The 20,881-nt window shown below is 35.5% G+C and overlaps 1 protein-coding gene across 1 annotated transcript; it reads left to right on the top strand.

Moving 5' to 3' along the window:
* The first annotated feature begins 8,120 nt into the window (after positions 1-8,120).
* On the top strand, positions 8,121-20,687 carry LOC125248551 (E3 ubiquitin-protein ligase RNF14-like). Its single transcript, XM_048160500.1, has 8 exons — positions 8,121-8,235; positions 10,033-10,193; positions 11,034-11,164; positions 11,339-11,842; positions 13,603-13,825; positions 16,553-16,725; positions 18,987-19,118; positions 20,230-20,687. Exons 2-8 carry the CDS (start codon positions 10,043-10,045, stop codon positions 20,266-20,268), a joined length of 1,353 nt encoding a protein of 450 aa, XP_048016457.1. The 5' UTR covers positions 8,121-8,235; positions 10,033-10,042; the 3' UTR covers positions 20,269-20,687.
* Positions 20,688-20,881: the final 194 nt, after the last annotated feature.

Raw genomic sequence — 20,881 nt, 5'->3', positions numbered from 1 at the left:
TGAACCAAGCTTGGGTAGATTTGGATGTAAACTTTATGATCATTGTCCTGCTGGAAAGTCCGATGATCACCTTCAGTCTTTGCAGAGAAAGTATCACATTCTCTGACAAAATGGCCTGATACTACAAAATCCATGATGTCCTTCATACAGTCAAGATTTTCACTTCCTGCAGCAGCAAAGAACCCCATAACAAGACTGGTCCAGCTCCATGTTCGACCCTGGGGATGGTGTTCTTCTGCCCATATAAGCCATTCCTTTTTTTGCACCAGACATACTGCTTTTGCATGGGTCCAAAAAGTTCCAGTTTGGTAATATCTCTCCATAAAGCATTCTTCTAGAACTCCACAGGCTTATCCAAAAAATCTTTAGCATACTGGTCAGCCTTTTATGTTCTTCTTGGTCACGAGTGGCTTTTGGTGAGGTGTTTGAGCATGAAGTCTGTGCTTTTTTGTCTGTGCATTGTTCTTACAGTCTGCATTGGAATGTTTTTCCTGCTTTCCTTTTTTCTCAGTTGCTCTGATCAAATTGATTCATCCTTGACTTTGTTACATTTTGTTACTCGTAACCATTCAATCAACTAATGTTATCCTTGCCAGCAAACATGTAAAGCCAGCCTGATCTCATTGTTAATACGTAGGCATTACAGTTTTCTCAATTGCTAACAAGAGTTTACCAATACTTAAAGGATTAGTACACTTTTAAATAAACTTTTCCTGATAATTTTCTCACCCCCATGTCATCCAAGATGTCCATGTCTTTCTTTCTTCAGTCGAAAAGAAATTAAAGTTTTTGATGAAAACATTCCAGGATTTTTCTCCTTATAGTAGACTTCAATGGGCACCAAACAGTTGAAGGTCAAAATTAGTTTCACAGCAGCTTCAAATTGTTCAACACGATCCCAGATGAAAAATAAGGGTCTTATCTAGTGAAACCATCGCTCATTTTCTGAAAAAAATTGAAAATTATGTAAGTTTTAACCTTAAATGCTCATCTTGAACTAGCTCTCTTCTTCTTCTCCTCTATTAGAATTCCAGCAGTGTAGACACTGCTAAGCGTAATACTACCCTCCACAGGCCAAAGTTTGAACTAATTGTTATATACTATTGAACTAGCATATTGCATATAAAAATTAGTTCAAACTAAAAAGCATAAAAAGGTAATTTATCAAAAAAAAAGAAAAATCTCAGAATTGTGAGATATAAACTAGGAATTGAGAGAAAAAAAGTCAGAATTGTGAGATAAAATTTCCTTTTTTTTTTCTTTTTTTTTTTCAGAAATAAGTTTTCATAGGTTCCACATGTGTAAAAGGGGGAAAACCATATGTACAATCCAGCACATTTCCTATTTTACTTTTACTATTTTACTTTTTTTTTCTCCATGTAATGAAAATAAATTCAACACCTGACTATGCCTCCAAAAGAGATTGGAATCTGCTATTTCTAAATATTTAAGTGATCTGCTAATTACAGTTTTTTACAGACGCTAGGACACATTTCTCAATACTTAGGTCACTTTTGCAAAACACTTCACACAGTTCTCCTAACCAACTTTCAGCTTGGCAAAGCAGTTCATTTCACATTCAAAATGCACTACAACTACCAAAACACTTTATTCAGGTCTCAAATCAACTCATTCTTCCAGAACACTTGCAAATGTTGTCAGCCGGCAAACACACATTGTCACCTACAAAACAATGACCTAAAAAACACTAACAACATGTAGCATTATACAATGTTTTCTTGTGTAAAACAAGGACACATCTCTGTTTATAATTCACTGTAATATATGTTACTGGAATGAATCAGACATGATGCAGAATCCATCAATATTTTATGTCGTTTATTTATTTTTATTTTTTTGCACTGAGTAATTCCAAAATACAGGAATTTGTATACACACCATCCACTGATACAGATACAATTCAATTGTTTTTATAGCATTTAATTTTAAGATTTACAGTTTTTCTCAGTCGCTTTGGTGCATTTCTCACATCACTATTTACATTTGCACAACAGTTAATGCAGTTCTCAAAACAATTAGTACAAACTGCAAAACCTAGTTGATAACCTGCAAAAGCGTGTCACTTGCTCAAAATGGATAGGTCATTCCTCAAAAGCAAGTATTTGTGTCAATGAAAGTGTCAGTGTCATCAAGATGAAAAGTCCTGACACCATTGTTTATGAACAAGATAGTCAAATGGCTTTGTCATGTTTTCATTATGACAGTTTACTCTGTCAATGTTTTCCAATGCAAAAAATTCAGATCTTGGTGACACTACCTGAAAATGCTCAAGACAGCACTATATACTATTTGCACAGCCATTTGAAAAATACAGTAAAGTTACACATTACTGTATTGAATATGTATGTTTCACATTTTTACTGCATATGCTCTTTGCAATTCTAATTTGTTCACAGCATTGTGCAAAAGAAAAATGACACCCTTATTTGCAACAAACATAAACTCCCTTTGGGTAGAGCTGTGCACAACTGTAAACAATATTGCAGTACATATGTCAAATCTTTACTGTAACACTACTGTACACTACAATACACTAAATGTGTGATGCAGTAAAGCTGTACGTCTAAATGTAAACTGTACAGTGACAAGTTCTTGTCCCACTGCAAGCTTCATGTATGAAACAATGACAGAAGTGCAGTGCAGATTGTTTAGTGCTGAATTACTGTCCATTTATACACACCTGTTCTCCTGACGAAATGTTTGAATAATTGAATTTACAGTGGTTCTCCCAACATTTGGCTGCACCCTTCGACCAGCCTCAGCCATTGTGAGGCCGTGATTGACAACATGATCCACAATTGTACCCCTGATTTCATCAGGGATCTGCCTATGTACTTGGCCTCTTCTTCCTCTTCCCATGTTTTGTCCCCTTCCCCTTCTTCCCCGCACCCTTACCCCTCTTCCACGAGGCTGACCTTCCATTTCTGTGTCACAGTATTGTAGAAATGGTACACCTGCTTGGTTCGTATGCTTGTAAAATGGGGGTTTATGGGATTCAGCTCTGACAGTGATTGTAGAGAAGTGGCTTATCATCGGTTGCAACTAATGCTTCACACACCCCTTCTCATCAGTGAAAGTTGAGATTCACTTGAGACAAATTGTTCAATTAAGGAGACATTTACAGGAAAAAAAGATTTTAAAAAATGTGTAAAATTTGCTTGACAGATTTTGACAACTAGTTCAACATTTTTGTATGTAATGACTCAAGCAATGAAATGAGGACTATTAGTTTTATATGGAATGACTATTCAGCATTCACAAGTATAGTTAATTTTGACTGACATGACATAAGCAAATGATAATGTTATAAAACAGCAGAGAGTTGTATGAAAGCAATTGATGCATGTCCAAAAGCATTTGCAATTTGTTCGAAGGAATGAGAAACTGCTACTATGATGTGCACAAATGACTAAATGTTGTGGAGGTTGAACTAACTGTTGTGCAAATGTAAATAGTGATGTGAGAAATGCACCAAAGCGACTGAGAAAAACTGTAAAATATATTTCATTAAAATATTACTGTAGGAATGTAGCAAATTGCTGTTATTCAGTTTTGTATTATGTTATTGTTTTGAACATAAGTTTACAGTTTTTTACAGACGCTAGGACACATTTCTCAATACTTAGGTCACTTTTGCAAAACTCTTCACACAGTGAGCACAACAGAAGTCTATGTGGGCTAAACTGAGGATCAATTATCATTGCTTTGGCACAAAATGCATTCAGTGACTACATCTCTCAAATTTCATGAATTCTTTTCTCACTCAGACACAACAACTGCCAAAACTCTTTGTACGTACAGGCCTATTTGCACATGCTTACATACTGTTTTCAAAACTGTTAAACTTATGTTCAAAACAATAACATAATACAAAACTGAATAAGACAGCAATTTGCTACATTCCTACAGTAATATTTTAATGAAATATATTTTAAATCTTAAAATTAAATGCTATAAAAACAATTGGACAATTGGACCAGCCACAGCTGATTCTCATTGTATTTTGTATTTTGGAATTACTCAGTGCAAAAAAATAAAAATAAATAAACAACATAAAATATTGACGAATTCTGCATCATGTCTGATTTATTCCAGTAACATATATTGCAGTGAATTATAAACAGAGATATGTCCTTGTTTTACACAAGAAAACATTGTATAATGCTTCATGTTGTTAGTGTTTTTTAGGTCATTGTTTTGTGGGTGACAAAGTGTGTTTGTCGGCTGTCAACCTTTGCTAGTGTTCTGGAAGAATGAGTTGATTTGAGACCTGAATAAAGTGTTTTGGTAGTTGTAGTGCATTTTGAATGTGAAATTAACTGCTTTGCCAAGCTGAAAGTTGGTTAGGAGAACTGTGTGAAGAGTTTTGCAAAAGTGACCTAAGTATTGAGAAATGTGTCCTAGCATCTGTAAAAAACTGTAACCTCCAATTATCAATTGTTTCAGTATTTGTTTTTATATTTTTTCCAATACTTTTCCAGTACTGCTGTTGTTGCAAAAGTAGAGGTTTTATCCTATATTTAAAGATTTCATTTATGACTTGCTGTGTTTAAGCATTTACAAATAAGATGAGAAAGATCCATGATTTTGGTATGGGGTAATCTTATATGAAAAAAAAAAAAAATGTAAGCATTTTAGAAACGTGTTAATTGACTGCATTTTGTGTGAAAACGACATGAATTGTGTTAATGGTATGGTCACAACAGACGGATGTTCTGCTAAATGTGTTTAGAGTTTTGAAAATGTGACTACAGATTGGACAAAAGTATGCTAGCAATTGAAAAAAACTATGTGTTAATACACTGTCAAATAATTTTATAACAGCGTCATGTATATTTTTAATTTTTTTAAAGTTTCCTCCAATAGAAGGTCAGATAATAGACAATTTCAAATTTCTTAAAAAAGATGACACTGTTATAAAATATTGGTAACATTTTATTTTAGGGTCTTTTAACTAGTTGCTTATTACTATTAGCATGCATATTACTAGAATATTGGCTATTTAATAGTAGGCCTACTTATTAAGCACATATTAATGCTTTCTTCTGCATGACCTTATTCTACATTCCTAATCCTACCCAATACATAAACTTAACAATTAACTATTAATAAGCAGTAAATTAGGATCTTATTGAGGGAAAAGTCATAGTTAATAGTTTATATGTGTTCAATACTAAAGTGTTACTTTTAAGTTTGATAAATAATCTGCTATGTCATGTTTATGACAGATTATGTTGTCGTGGTAATGTCAAGTTGTCATGACAAAGACACTGACAGGTTATGATTTATTGGTTTATGTCAAATTGTCATAACACAGACATCTCAAACAATGTTATCTTTGCATTAAAAATGAAATAACTGAGGGAATGGCACTTAATGACAGTTGTCATAAACATGCATAAAAACTCCTTATGAAGGGGTCGTGTCAGTCTTATGCACACCCCTTCAAGGTAAAGTGTTACCCTAATATTTATCTAGACTAAACATTTGTATTGCCATATACGGCTTCCGTAGCACAAACTGAAATATTATTTGAAACAATGAAAAATGTCTGGGTCAGCTGGGACGCAAATGGCAGATTTTTCCACCTTTTGACCACAAGATGTCGTTAGTGGTGTGCCGTGTTGAAAAGCTTCGAGTAATGAACCATTTTATGATACAGTTGAGGGGAAATCCTCAGTGCTTTGCTAAGCTTCATTTCACCATCACTAGTTTAAAAATGTATTTAATTTAAATGTATTTCTGTGTAGGTAGGTCACACCACAATCTTACTCCAACGAAAGTGAATTGAATGCACCTGACGAAGTGTTGTTTATGTAAATAAGTTATTTCATTCCCACTCACAATCTGTCTGTATACAAATAAATTAATTCCCCTCATGTTTTCCAATCAGTTACAAAATTTGTCAGTTGGGTCAAAGCGCAGTTATCTGGTGGCCAGCTGACAGAAAATAAAATAAAGAAAATAAATAAACATAGGCCTATTTGATATATTAAAACGTTTGTGTATTATCAGTTCTGTTATTTCATTATTATGATATCATTTATTTTTGGTTCTACTTTTTGGTTCTTGCATGGTTAAATATCAAACATATAAAAGGTGTACATGATAGCTGACACCTAGATAAACACTTTACAGTTGGTTTTATGACTGTAAATTATTCCCTTTTAATGTTATTGAGCTTTAAATTATGGCATATTTATGTATGAGTACAGTATGACATACATAGCAATTTTTACATGATATGACAGATTACTTTAGTAAATTTCAAAAATATCAAAAATATAAAAGGTGAGTATTATAGCTGACATGTAGATGAACGCTTTACAGTTGGTTTTGACTGTAAATTGTTGTCTTCAAATGTTATTGAGCTTTAAATTATGGCATATTTATGTATATACAGTATGACATACATAGCAATTTTTACATATGATTTGACAGTTTATTTTAGTAAATATCAAAAATATATTGATTTTGACTGTAAATTGTTGTCTTCAAATGCTATTGAAGTTAGAAATGTGTATACCAATGTCGGATGTAACTTTAGAGACGGTCCCTAAATGTGCGAATATCGAATGTCCAAAGTCAAACCAACTTTATGCCAGTGACGTAGGCCTACACATGGTCAGCGCGTCATAAGCAATCATTAGGCACAAATGTGTGGTATTCACTTATTGCGAACTGCCCTGAAACCTCAATCCTTGTTGAACGAAAGCAGTCTGACTTTGAATCATGCAGCGCTCATATTTATTTAATTGAATAAGCCTTTTGAAGTTTAATAATCATATATGTATAGCGGTGACTCTGTTTTTCTATCCCCAAATTTAAGACTTTAAGGACCCACAGAAACCCTAAAATTTCATAACGTTTGAAACTTTAAACCATGAAGCTTTTAGTTTGCCGGAAAACCTCTGGAACCATTGCAGCTTCTCTTTTGTTGCAACAAAAGAGAAGCTATACCTATATACAGTGCCCTCCACTAATATTGGTAGTTTGGCACCTGTGGTAAATGTGAGCAAAGGCTGTGAAAAAAATGCCCTTACTGTTTACAAACAATATTGTTTACATGAAAACAAACAATTGCAAACACAGCACAGTTTTATTAAAAAACAAATATCTTTGTTAAATATATGTCTGCCACAATTATTAGCTCCACTATGAATCCATCCCTTAGTCATTCATCACAATGGGTAAGACCATACAGCTCTTTAGCTTTATATGATAAGCTTATACAGCTTATCATATAAAGTGGTATTGAACAGATTTTTTTTTAAAATTATTTTACATAGTGTACTGTGATCTTCCCACTCTAAATAAAGTACTGTATTCCTATGAACCTTTAATTTTTAATCTAGCTGAAATACACAGTAAATTTCACATTTGTATGCTGAAGATGCTGGTCGCTGTGAATATGGTTTAAAATAGTTATTATTTTGCTCCAGATTACATTAGGGAATGGACACTGAAGCGCTTTGAATTCACTTTATGTATTGCACTTTGTCACATTCACACATTAGAACCAGTAAATAACATTCACGTTTTCCCCTGCATTTATTTATCAGCTTTTTACAGATCAGAGGCAGATAAATGTTACCTATCCACAATATTTCTACATCTCATGGTACGTCCAGTAGACTTTCAGTAGACATAAACAATCAGCGATTATGAACAATTTAGCATCAAATACAAAAATTAAGCTTTTTGAAACCTTTTTGCACACAATTCTGTGTAAAAATGCAATGAAGGTAAATTTTCTGTTGCTGTTTAATATTATGATGTGTGCTACTTTATTTTCAGAAGTAAGATTTTAAATTTTGCAGCAGGATGATGTTGTGAAGCAATAATTTTCTATTGCATTTGTTTGCTTTGTTATTTGTTGAATTTGTGGTGGTCAGACTGAGCATCGAGAGAAATGCAACTAAAATTATTCAGTGAAGTATCGTCATTATTTCAAGTTTTGTGCATTTTCCACTGACAGCATCAACAAACAGCTCAGGATCACAAATGATCACAATTTCGCTTAATCACAGACGGTCAGAGAGAAATAGCCTAATTATAAACGTTCACGTAAAACGTTATAAACGTTCACGTAAAACGTAGGCTTTAAGACCAAGCAGAAGGCTCTGCCTACGACATCCAAGGAATCACACCCAGTAGAGGCGGAACACCACGAAGTTTTGCCAATTGCCATAAACTAAGAAGAAGCATAAGAAGGTAATTATAGCCTACAAAGCATTTTAGAAGCTTTTAATTTCCTTGACCGATTATTCAGGATAATAAAATGAGTGAACTGACCAAACAGCCCAGCGTTAAAGCAGTTGTTGACGTAATTAGACAGTTATTACCACTTTCATTTAATTTGTCTAGTTACATAGGCTAGTTGAGTTTGCATCTTACAATATGCTACCGTTTAGGCAAGTAATATAGGCTACATTATATTGGGAAATATTCCTTACAAAGCATGGTTAATATAACTAGTTAGATCACGGTAACCACAAATTAACAAATTTTGTTACTCTATAGTAGCAAAACTGTACAAATGGTAATCAATCAAATGGTAATAAAAAACATGGTTACTACACGTTTACTATATTAAAACCATGGTTTATTTTCGTAAGGGATGTTTTGGTAAATTTCGCCAGATGTAGAAACGCATGTTAAGATCTGATCTTGAGATTGATTTCCATCTACATTCAATTGTTAAATAACAACAATACACTATTTATAATAACAATTGTATACGGTCATAAAAAAATACTCAACACAGTCAAGTGTTATTATAGCGGCTTCTTTATACAAGTGAATGTACGGATGCGGAAGCGCATGATATTAAGGGACCATCTGAAAATTGCACCCACTGCGTTAAAACAGACAGTTAAAGCGGCATTATGTCAGTGTAAATAACCTTTGCCAACTAGGAGCGACACAAATAAACACTAGGCTACATGTTTTTGTTTGCTTTTTAAATATGTATAACTTTCTTTTATTGGTTGTTCTTTTGGAATTTCAGGAATGTAGATAGATATTTTGTATATTTCTATTTATATTTAAAGACTATTCAGAGGAGCATGTTTAAATTAAAGAATTTATACTTTCACTAATTTGATGGTGATTTTTTTATATATATAGGCTAATTTAGTATTTGGCCCACCTTTGTTTCATATCATAAATGTTCACAATCTGACGAATTTGCTGAACTGATGCAGACATACACTTTACTGGCATGGATTAATATAGCATTGTTTGGAACTACATTCAATTAATGTAAAAAACATGTCTGCACATATGGCTCTCAATTAGGGCAAGGTGCATTTCCATATTTCACTCCTTGCTACTATTATTCAAGTGGCAGACCTGAAAGCCAGAATCAAAAACTTAAACTCTGCAGGACAGTGGCCCTCCAGGACCGAGTTTAGACACCCTGATGTCATGCAAATGGACGGTACCCAACGTAGACCATTTTTGATGGTCCAAAAATCCATATTTTAGCAGCTTCAAAGGGCTCCACAAGGCCCCAGCAAATGAATAAGGGTCTTCTTTGAATGGCCTTGGGGATGGCCAGAGTCTATTAGGGTAGTCAGAGACCACTTTTCATCCAGTACATTTCCAATCATGGATAAAGTCCTGTTTAATGTTTTCTCATTAAATATCCTGTTTCACCTGTGAATACATCACTTTACAGAAGTTAAATGCAAACACTGTTTTATGTTGACTCTAAAAGTACTTAATTTTCTACATGCAGTCCCTGTTCATGCATCAGTTCTGCAGTTAAGGGATAGTTCACCCAAAAATTCTGTCATCATTTACTTACCCTCAAGTTGTTCCAAACCTGTATGAATTTCTTTCTTCTGCTGAACATAAAAGATTTTTTGATAGAATATGGGAACCAGGCCCCATTGACTTCCATAGTATGGGGGAAAAAAATACTATGGAAGTCAATAGGGCCCTTCAACTCTTTGGTTACTGGCATTCTTGGAATTTTACAATACTTGTTTTTTATATTGATCTCAGGAATGTTCAAATGTCAGCCAACCAGGAAGAACAATCAGACGAACTGCTGGCTCTAGCGAGCATTTATGATGAAGAGGAGTTTAACAGGACAGAATCAAGGCAGAGTGGCAAGATCCATCTGTGCCTTGAGCTTCCTCCTAACTTCAGACTGCTAGTCAAGGGTAAGATTTTACAAAAAAAAAAAAAAAAAAAAAACCACTGTGATTTTAAAAAATATTCTATTTTGAACTATTATAGGCTACTATAAATCATCATGATAAACATGATACCAAGGCCAAAAGAAAAAACATCAAAAACAAGTTTAAACTGCAGCTCTCACACTCAACATTTATGTCTTTTTTTCTCCAAAGTCACCTTTTTTTCTTCTTTTCTTCAAACTGTACCACAATTTAAAAGTGGTATGATTTTTTTCTTGCAACTGGTAGTTTAAATTATACAAACATTTTTTCACTCAAAAACTGAGGTGCATAAGCTCAGATCAATGAGACCTAAGATCAATCAAGTTCCAAAAAGAAACACAAAACCTGTCCTAATTGGAATAAAACAAGTTGACAAAAAAACTTAAATCCAATATTTTGGTGAAAATGCAGCATAACAAGAAATTTATAAGCTGTTTTTTGTAGGCCGGTCATTTTTTGACCGGCAAAGTGTAACCGAGTGGGGAAAAAATCCCAAAAAAGTCCAAAAATTTGGGAAGTAGTTAAACCCTGTTTGAGCAAAATCAGTAACTTAACATTTAAACATTAATTAACATTTAACTAACATTAATTAACATTAACTAACATTTTTGGGTAAAAGAAAATCAAAATGACCCAAACACAACATAAGGGATTTTAATCGCAATTGCGAGAAAAAAGTCTGTGTTGTGAGATAAAAAGTCACAAATACCTTTTTTATTAAGTATATTTATTTGATTATATAACACAATTTTTAACTTTGGTGATATTGCATGTGTTCCCCATAGTCTTTATGAGCTTATGTTTTGTGCATATTTTTCATAGGGGAGGCATGCATAGAGTGTGGTATATCCTTTCTACCCCCCTTGGTTCTGAGTTTTGAACTACCTACAGACTACCCTTCATCATCGGCTCCAGTATTTACTCTGAGCTCCAAATGGCTTTCAAGAGTCCAGGTTTGCATTTTAGCATTGATCTGAGCTAATTAAATGATAACATTCAATGATTTTGTATTTTTATTTATAGAATCATTTGGTATTTTATTTTTGGACATGATATTGGTATAATGATAAAGGCATGACCATTAAGATAATTTCTGCTCAATTAATAAGTTATTTAATTCCTAAAAGATCACTGCACTTTGCAAGAGACTGGACGAACTTTGGGAAGAGAACAGGGGCAATGTGATTCTTTTTACCTGGATCCAGTTTCTAAAGGAAGAATCTCTAGAATTTCTGAACATCCAGTCTCCACTCGAGATCCGAACCATTGGTGGGCAGCCTCAATATGAATCTGGTCAGAACCAAGCAGTAGACACTGCTGTAGAAAAGAGTAAAGTGCAAGAGTTGGACCAACGAGCAGTTCAAGAAGTTGACCCTCACACAGATATACTAACCCAGCTGCTGGATTTTAATGAAGCTCAGAAGCAGAAGGTGTTTGATGGCAAGGTTTTTTGCTGTGGAATCTGCTTCTCTGAGAATCTGGGTTCCAACTCTTTGCTCTTCAAAGAGTGTCAGCATGTCTACTGCAAGGCCTGTGTGAAGGAATACTTTCAGATCCAGATTAGAGAAGGCAAAGTCCAGTCCCTTACTTGCCCTGAGCCCGAGTGTATGTCCATGGCCTCTCCTGCACAGGTACTTTTTCTTGCGTGTTTATGAGAATAGGTTTTGACTATTAAGGCCCCGATATACTTCAAACGAAATCGAAGAACGAACTGATGTGATTGTTCGTAAATGTGTTTGTAAATGTAAATGTGTTTGTAAATGTGTAATTTCGAACGAAATCAGGCCAAAACGAAGTTCGAAATGGCTTGCCAAAGCGAACTTTCAGGGAAAGTTATCTCCAGCTGCAAAACACCTTCGTACTACCATTGGAGAGTGACAATAACGTAATAGGAGGTGTGCGCCGACGCTCCGTCGAATGCGTCTTTGACTCATTTCGTGTGTTTGAGTTCGTCGAGGTAAGAGCTCCACGGGTGAAAACATGAACACACTTGATAGCCGCTTTATATTACAAAAGGAAGTTGTGTTTGTAAAACAAATTGAGGCACTAACACTGTTTTCCATGTTTGATACTGTAAAGCTGCTTGATTTTAAGCAATCTATTGAATAATGTGATATATGAAGACGTGACGTGACTGTCAAAGTCAAAGTCAATTTTATTGTCACATCACCACAGCACATGTGCATTGGAGAGTGAAATTCATGGGAGCGTGCTCCAAAAATTGCAGAAACAATTAACATATACCATACAGACATATAACCATACAGACTTCAACAGGTAAAAATGTGCAATATGCACATACTGTACATATAGTCAGTACACACAGTGTACTATTAGACATACTTAGTTAGCAATACACTACACATTATACTCAATATATACATACATACAGTTAGCACTACACATTATACACTATACGCAGAATGGACACCTTCTACATTATGTAGACATATATATGCATAAAAATATGCTAAGGTGCAACAGATGTACGTGAACTGGATACAAAAATCTGGAGTGCTAATTTGCAGAGCTTGTGCTAACATACTCATGTTGTTATGATCAGACGCTTTTCTTATGCTTTCTATAATAAATGAGTGCTGTTTTCTCATTTTTGTTGTGTTTATTTTGTTACTGAGAAGAAAGTGCACGGCACATATTTACATATTCATATAACTGTCACTTTCGGCAGTGTGGGCGGCGTCAGATGTTCGATTACAGTATATCGCTGGTCACGTATTTCGAACTTCGTTTTACCCCTAAACGAAGAACGAAAAAGTACTTTGTTTGAAGTATACCGGGGCCTTTAAGCACTCCAGCTATTTGAACAGTAGTTTAATGGGTTAGTTCACCCAAAAATGAAAATTCTGTCATTAATTACTCACCCTCAGGTCATTCCACAGATCTTCATTTATCTTCAGAACACAAATTAAGATATTTTTGATGAAATCCAAGAGGTATATGACACATCCATAGATAGCAATATAATCAACACTTGTGGTTCAATCTTAATTTTATGAAGCAACGAGAATATATATATATATATATATATATATATATATATATATATATATATATATGGGATATTATTTTTTGGTTTTTGCACACAAAAAGTATTCTTGTCGCTTCATAAAATTAAGGTTGAACCACTGCTGTGTCATGTCAACTGTTTTAATGATGTCTTTACTACCTTTCTGGACCCTGAAAGTGTTGATTATATTGCTGTCTATGGACGAGTCATATACCTCTCAGATTTCATCAAAAATATCTTAATTTGTGTTTCAAAGATGAACGAAGGTCTTACGTGTTTGGAACGACATGAGGGTAATTTCATTTTTGGGTGAACTAACCCTTTAAGACAAACTCTCGCCTCTGTATTGCACTTATACTCTAGGTGAAACTTCTCGTGGGCGAAGATGAATTTGCCCGTTATGACCACCTCCTTCTGCAGTCGAGTCTGGACCTAATGGCAGATGTTGCTTATTGTCCACGCATGAGTTGCTGCATGGCTGTGATCATCGAGCCTGACACCAACATGGGCATCTGCCCCTCATGCCAATTCGTCTTCTGCACCCTCTGCAAGCGAACATACCATGGTCTCTCTAACTGCAAAGAATGTAAGACCACAGTGGAGTGTCCTTTCATACACACAACAACTACAGTTAGGTCAAGTCAATTTCATTTGTATTTTATGCATTTAGCAGACACTTTTATTCAAAGCAACAATAGAGTAAGCAATTTGTCACAGAGCCAACAATATTCATAGTAAACAACGGAAGGTTTTTTAGAATTTTTAGATTAGGCAACAAGCTAAAACAGATGTGAAATGCAGAAAAGAAAGAAGAGGAATTTGCCTATAATTCCTCTATAACCAAAAGTTATTAAAAAGTAGTGCATTACAATACGTTACTCCATAAAAAGTAACTAATTGTGTTACTTTTTAATAGAAAGTAATGCCATTACATACTTTTGCATTACTTTTCTCACCTGGGTTGGGTTGGGCTGGGCTTGTTTGTTTGTTTTTTAATAATAAAATAAATAAAGGCCCATTCACACCAAAAGTAACTCATGTTACTTGTAATGTTAACCCAACCACTGTCCATAAGTGCCTTGGTTAAGGTTGTGGAGAGACTCTGCAAAGGCTTAGGGCCAGATTTACTAAACAAGGCAAATTGGCGTGAGACCCCAATCCCATAAAAGCAGGATGGGAGTGGAAAGTTTTGCAGGTGATTTACTAACAATGCGCGAAATTAAGGAACACATATGCAGCAGCTCATTTCCATTATGACCAACGTCCAACGCAATCTACCAAGAGCAGTCTTGTCAAGTGCAAAATGTGTTAAGACATGATTTTTTGGTGTTAAATAATGGCAAAAATACCAATAAATTGACTACTACAAACCCTGGTAAATCACTTTGCATGATTTATTCAAATACTCCCCTCCCATAAATTTTGCATCTGAAAGGGAAACTCCTACAAATGCATATACAATGAGGTCAACTGCAAAAAAAAACTGTGTCCAAGCCTTTTCATCGCTAAAATTTCACCACATGCATTTATTAAATCCTTTATTTATTTTTTACATCAAAAGAGTGTTTGCCCTGGCACAAGCTGTTAGTAAATCTGGCCCTTAGTCACGCTGGCTGGAAGGGTGGCCAGTAGAGCATTGCTGTAGTCCAGTCTTGAAATGACAAGAGCTTGAAGGAGGAGCTGCACCTCATACTCTTACAGGAAGGGTCTGATTTACCTGATATTGTGAAGCACGAACCTGTTGTTGAAATATGGGTAGTAAAGCTCAGTTGGTCATTCAACACCACCCCCAGGTTACTTGCTGCCCTGGGTGCTGTTAGTGTTTTAGACTCCACTTGAACAGTGGTCAATTGATGGGTCAATTGAAGCATCCTTACTGAAATTCATAATGTTGTCACTATGACACAATGTACTTGATGTACATATTGCCTTTCATTTAGCGAACTGTGTTAATAGACTCTAAAATATTATACTAATATATTATACAATATCTGTTCAATGCATCTGTGATATTCATTCCAACATCATTATTATGAGTGTGATCTTGCTGTTATTGAACAGTTCAATATACACTATAAATGCCAAAAGTATCGGGACATCCCAGGAGATTAGCAAATTCAAGCGTGGTACTGTGGTAGGTTGCCACCTGTGCGATAAGCCCATTCGTGAAATTTCCTCACTACTATATTCCACGGTCAACTGTTAGTGGTATTATAACAAAGTGGAAGCAATTGGAAACAACAGCAACTCAGCCATGAAATGGTAGGCCACGTAAAATCATAGAGCGGGGTCAGCGCATGCTGAGGCGCACAGCGCGCAGGAGTCGCCAACTTTCTGCAGAGTCAATAGCTTACAGACCTCCAAACTTCGTGTGGCCTTCAGATTAGCTCAAGAACAATGCGTAGAGAGCTTCATGTAATGGGTTTCCAAGATCGAGCAGCTGCATCCAAGGCTTACATCACCAAGTGCAATACAAAGCGTTGGATGCAGTGATGTAAAGCACGCCACCACTGGACTCTAGAGCAGTGGAGACGCGCTCTCTGGAGTGACGAATCACGCTTCTCTCTGGCAATCTGATGGATGAGTCTGGGTTTGGCAGATGCCAGGAGAACGGTACTTGCCTAACTGCATTGTGCCAAGTGTAACGTTTGGTGGAGGGGGGGTTATGTGTTTTTCAGGGGTTGGGCCTGGTTGTTCCAGTCAAAGGAACTCTTAATGCTTCAGCATTCCAAGACATTTTGGACAATTTTTGTTGGAACAGTTTGGGGATGGCCACTTCCTGTTCCAACATGACTGCGCACCAGTGCATAAAGCAAGGTCCATAAAGACATGGATGAGTGAATTTGGTGTGGAGGAACTTGACTGGCCTGCACAGAGTCCTGACCTCAACCCGATAGAACACCTTTAGGATGAATTAGAGCGGAGATTGTGAACCAGGCCTTCTCACCAACATCACTGCCTGACCTCACAAATGCACTTCTTGAAGAATGGTCAAAAATTCCCATAAACACACTCCTAAACCTTGTGGAAAGCCTTCCCAGAAGAGTTGAAGCTGTAATAACTGCAAAAGGTGTGCCAACTCCATATTAAACCCTACGGATTAAAAATGGGATGTCATTAAATGTCATGTGTACATAAAGGCAGGCGTCCCAAAACTTTTGGCAATATATGTGTAATGTATAAATGTAATGTATGTATAAATATTAACTAAATATTAACTACATATTTATGGACGCCTCAGATCAGGAGTAATGGTTGGAATGAAATAGCAGACTGACTGAACGGCATCTATATGTCTGCATTTCTTTAACAGATGAGCTTCGCAGATTGAGGGATGAGTACCTCGCTGCCAGTGAAAAGGAGAGGGAAGAACTTGAAAAGAGTTATGAAAAGCAGCTAATTCAATGGGCAGCTGATGAGTCTTTAACCGAAGACTGGCTGAAGGACAACTCCAAACAGTGCCCTTCCTGTGGCATTAACATACAGGTCAGAAACTACTTGCTCATGAATGCAAACTTTTGTTGTATAAAGGTGTGGTCTTAAAGGAGTGATCCTTAGAAAAAGCTTTCAAAAATAATCATATTTTCTCTTTTTGTTGACTGAGAAAAACAATATTGGTACCCTTTTATTTAATACTTTTTGCAACCGCCTTTTGCTAAGATAACAGCCAAGAGGCTTCTCCTATAATACCTGATGAGTTTGGAGAACACCTGATAAGAGATCAGAGACCAATCTCTCCAGATCCTTCACATTTCCAGGTCAATGTTGATACACTCTCCTCTTCAGTTTTCTATAGGATTCAGGTCAGTGGACTGGATTGGACATGGCAGAACCATTTTGTGCTCAGTGACCCATTTTTTGTATTGATTTTGATGTTGTCCTGATTGAAGATTCAATCACGGCCCATAATAAGATGGTTTTGAATTTTTATGTGTTGGTATTTGATAGAATCTATGATGCCATGTACCTGAACAAGATGTCAAGGACCTCCAGCAGAAGAATAGCCCCTGAATATTAAAGATCCAGCAGTATATGCAACTGCGGGCATGGGGTACTTGGGTTTGCTGCCAAAAAGCTCTTTTTTTTTAGTTTCATCTGACCATAAAACCCAGTCCCGTTTGAAGTTCCAGTAGTGTCTTACAAACTGAATATGCTGGAGTTTGATTTTGGATGAGAGAAGAGGATTTTTTCTTGAAACTCTCCTAAACAACTTGTGGTGTAGTTTTTTTTTTAAGGCTTTCTGAACCCGAGACTCAATTTTCTTCTGTTCTCCAGCTGTGATCCTTGGACAGTCTTAGGCCATCAAACTATCCTCCTCACCATACATTAAGACAATATAGACATGCGTCCTCTTCCCAGCAGATTTGTAACATTTCCTGTTGAATTTTCAATGCTTCAGCTATTTTCTTACAGCCACTTTGTATTTTGTGACAAAAATCTTTTGCTGCACATAAGGGGTCAGTTGTACCAGGCCATTCGTAAGTTACAACTTAGCCTAGTTTCAATGTAAAAAGGGGCACTACAACTTACGAACTACTAAATACTTTTTGCATTGCACCATTGAACTTAGTTGAAGCATAACTCTAAATATTAACTAAATATTTATGGAAACCTCAGATCAGGAGTAATGGTTGGAATAAAATAGCAGACTGACTGAACTGCATCATTCATCTATTATTTTACCCAACAGACTTCAGACATCAATTCTTTATATGTTATTGCTGACACTTACACTCACATTTTGAGAGAGAGAACATGATGTGAATAGATTACTTTGTTAGCTGCTCTTCGACACAAACCCATACTGAACAGCGCGACTCTGTGTACATCGCTCAGATGAAAAAAAATTCAGAGGTAATAAATAAATGTCATGTCATATGTTTTTTGTATCAGTATTTACTGAACCTTAATTTTGTTATAAATACAGTTTCTGAATGTTATTTACATAAAAAAACCTTATGTTATCCCCGATTAAGTATCGTATTTAATGGTAACTTATTTATTGTTAGTTACATGAGGCAAAAGATATTAGAGTGAAGGATAAACTGAAATTCATGGTATTTAAACACAACTTCTGCTCACGTATTTGAAGGCTGTTATTGGATCATTGAGGGTAAACGTCACATTATGCGACTATGCATTATTTCACAGAGAGCTTATGACATACTATACGGCCTACCTTAAAAACAAATGATGCAATCGAATAAAGTACAGAGTTAGATACAAACTAGCTAGTAGTTCCTAGTCACCCTGGTGTGCTAAAAATGTAAATATGAAGGGGAATATATTTCAGATATATTTTACTCATAGGAAATTCTAAGGGTGCCAATAATTGTGTCCAATGTGTTTTAGAGAAAAACACTTATTTCTTTTGTTTTACTTCAATGAAAGGTTAGATATTTGTTGAATAAAAGATCAAACGATAAACAATGCAGATTTATTTTCACAACCTTCTTTGATCATATTTACCAAGGGTGCCAATAATTCTGACCAGGACTGTATTAAAACCATTAGTGTTTCAATGAAAGGAGGACATAAAGAACCCATCCTTCAAATGGCATTTTAATTACTTAATACTAGCAGTGACCCAGTAAAATAGTTTTCAAATTAATAGTTAAAAATACAGTAAACCATACTGCTTGAAATATAGAACTTCCATCAGCTATTGTAATCTGACACTTTCCAAAAAACTGAATTTTTGTGCTCCTTCACCCGTGCCCTATTTTTTTTTTTTTTTTTTTTTTTAGAAAACAATGGGTTGCAACAAGATGACCTGCTCCTCCTGCAAGCAGTATTTCTGCTGGATCTGCCTTGCAGTTCTCAGCATGAGGGATCCCTACAGCCACTACAGAGACTCTAGCTCTCCGTGCAATGACCAGGTACATGAATAGTGGATTTTGCTGACATGTTTACAAAAAATATGGCAGATAACTGATTGATGACAAATAGATGACAATATATTTGAACTGGTTAAAGAGAGGTGATATCTTCCTGCTCTAAACAGAGTATTGTATACTTATAAACCAGTTCACTTCAATCTATTTGAAATACACAAGTAAATTTCCTCTATATTACATCAGGGAATGAAAAATGAAAAGCTCAAATCTTTGAATCTATTGCACTTTGTCAATTCATGTACATGAATCACAGAACCAGGAAATAACATCCGTATTTTCCCTGCATTTATTTATTAGCTTTTAACTGATCAGAGGCAAATATCTGTTGCCTATATCCACAATAGGGTTTCTATGTATTTCTACGTCTCATGGTACTTTGCACAAAATGTGGGCAAGACTTCCAGTAAACATAAACAATCAGCGATTATTAACAATTAATTTAATGCCAAAAATTAGCTTGTGAAATCCTATGCATGTAAATCTTTGTAAAAATATAATGAATGTGTCATGTGTAGTGTTTTTGTTTTCACTGTGTTGCCTGCCTGTTTTCTCTAGTTTGTTTCCTTCGTTGTTAATTAGTTCTACACACCTGTTCCATTTGATCAAAATAAGGTGATCGAAATGTTTACAATGTCATCATCAAATATAGTATGGCCTTTTAACAGATTATGTAAATTATATAGAGAACCTTTTGTAAAACATTGTAAGTTTGAAGAGAGTTTGAAACTGGCTCAAGTAATTTCCTGATCCTGTTGGCCCCTGTTCTCCATTTTTTCCTGTTATAACTGTACTCTTCTCTATAAAAGTGACCAAAATAAGAAAATAATAACAATGAAAGTGAAACAAAGTTTATGGAATTGTAAAGTGTTATTACCACCAAATTATTTTATTTCTGTAAGACTGATGGATAATCTAACAGCAAATATTTTAAGAGTAGATTTTGTTGCTTGCATATGAACTGATGTTAAGTAAACGTCTGCCCAGTCTCAGTGTTTGTAGGGTTGGGTCTAGGCTTTGGAGGAAGGTACAATGTGTCTTGTAATGAGACAATGCCTCACAAAATAGATACAAAGCACTTTCCTTTACATTAAAGGCACATTCAAAAGCTCCACAACCTGTCCTGCTGCTGTAATCCCTTTGGCTAGAACTGCAGACATTGGCACTGAATAGGCCTTCTCTTGACGTGGGAAGGTTGCGGCAACTAACTCAACCAGTCCATGTACGTTAACACCACTGCACTGAGCTGTCGTGGTGTACCTGTCCTCGCTGTCATTCAGAGAGCAACCTAAATCTACCAATAACCCATCTGGCTGAGAGGAACTACGTACAGTATAAATGGGTCTTTAATAGCTCTTTGACATAATAGCAGTGCAATATACATGTATTTTTATATACTGAATAGTTTTCATGTGTCATTCAGAACATGGTGTTTAGAATGTATTATGCACTCTTATTACTATGGACACCTTCTTAGTGCCATAAATATTCTTTTTCCAAAGTTTGCATGCCTGTCACTCAAAAAGTATTAAAGATATTTTAGATTCTGTTTCTTAAACCTTTCTTTTGAAATCTTCAGTTTAAAGGCCCTATATGGTTCAATCCCATAGGTATAGGGGATCTCAATGCGGCTCCATGTTCAGTTTGTTGAATTTTACTCAATTTTCTTTGGTCAAAAACCAAATGTGGATAACTTTTTTAAACAGCTGATACTTATTGCATTTAATGGGGAATGTCTGAAGAATAAA

This window comes from Megalobrama amblycephala, linkage group LG16, assembly GCF_018812025.1.
Source record: "Megalobrama amblycephala isolate DHTTF-2021 linkage group LG16, ASM1881202v1, whole genome shotgun sequence".
Taxonomy (NCBI): Eukaryota; Metazoa; Chordata; class Actinopteri; order Cypriniformes; family Xenocyprididae; genus Megalobrama; species Megalobrama amblycephala.
Note: the sequence above shows the minus strand (reverse complement) of the source record. Positions and strands in the feature narration are given on the sequence as shown.

Bases quoted from the DNA above. Each gene is read 5' to 3' on its own strand.
- LOC125248551 (XM_048160500.1), top strand. From the start codon at position 10,043: ATGTCAGCCAACCAGGAAGAACAATCAGACGAACTGCTGGCTCTAGCG. The intron at 16,726-18,986 runs GTCAGAAACTAC...TTTTTTTTTTAG, and splicing joins CCTGTGGCATTAACATACAG to AAAACAATGGGTTGCAACAA. The intron at 19,119-20,229 runs GTACATGAATAG...TTTACATTAAAG, and splicing joins GCTCTCCGTGCAATGACCAG to GCACATTCAAAAGCTCCACA.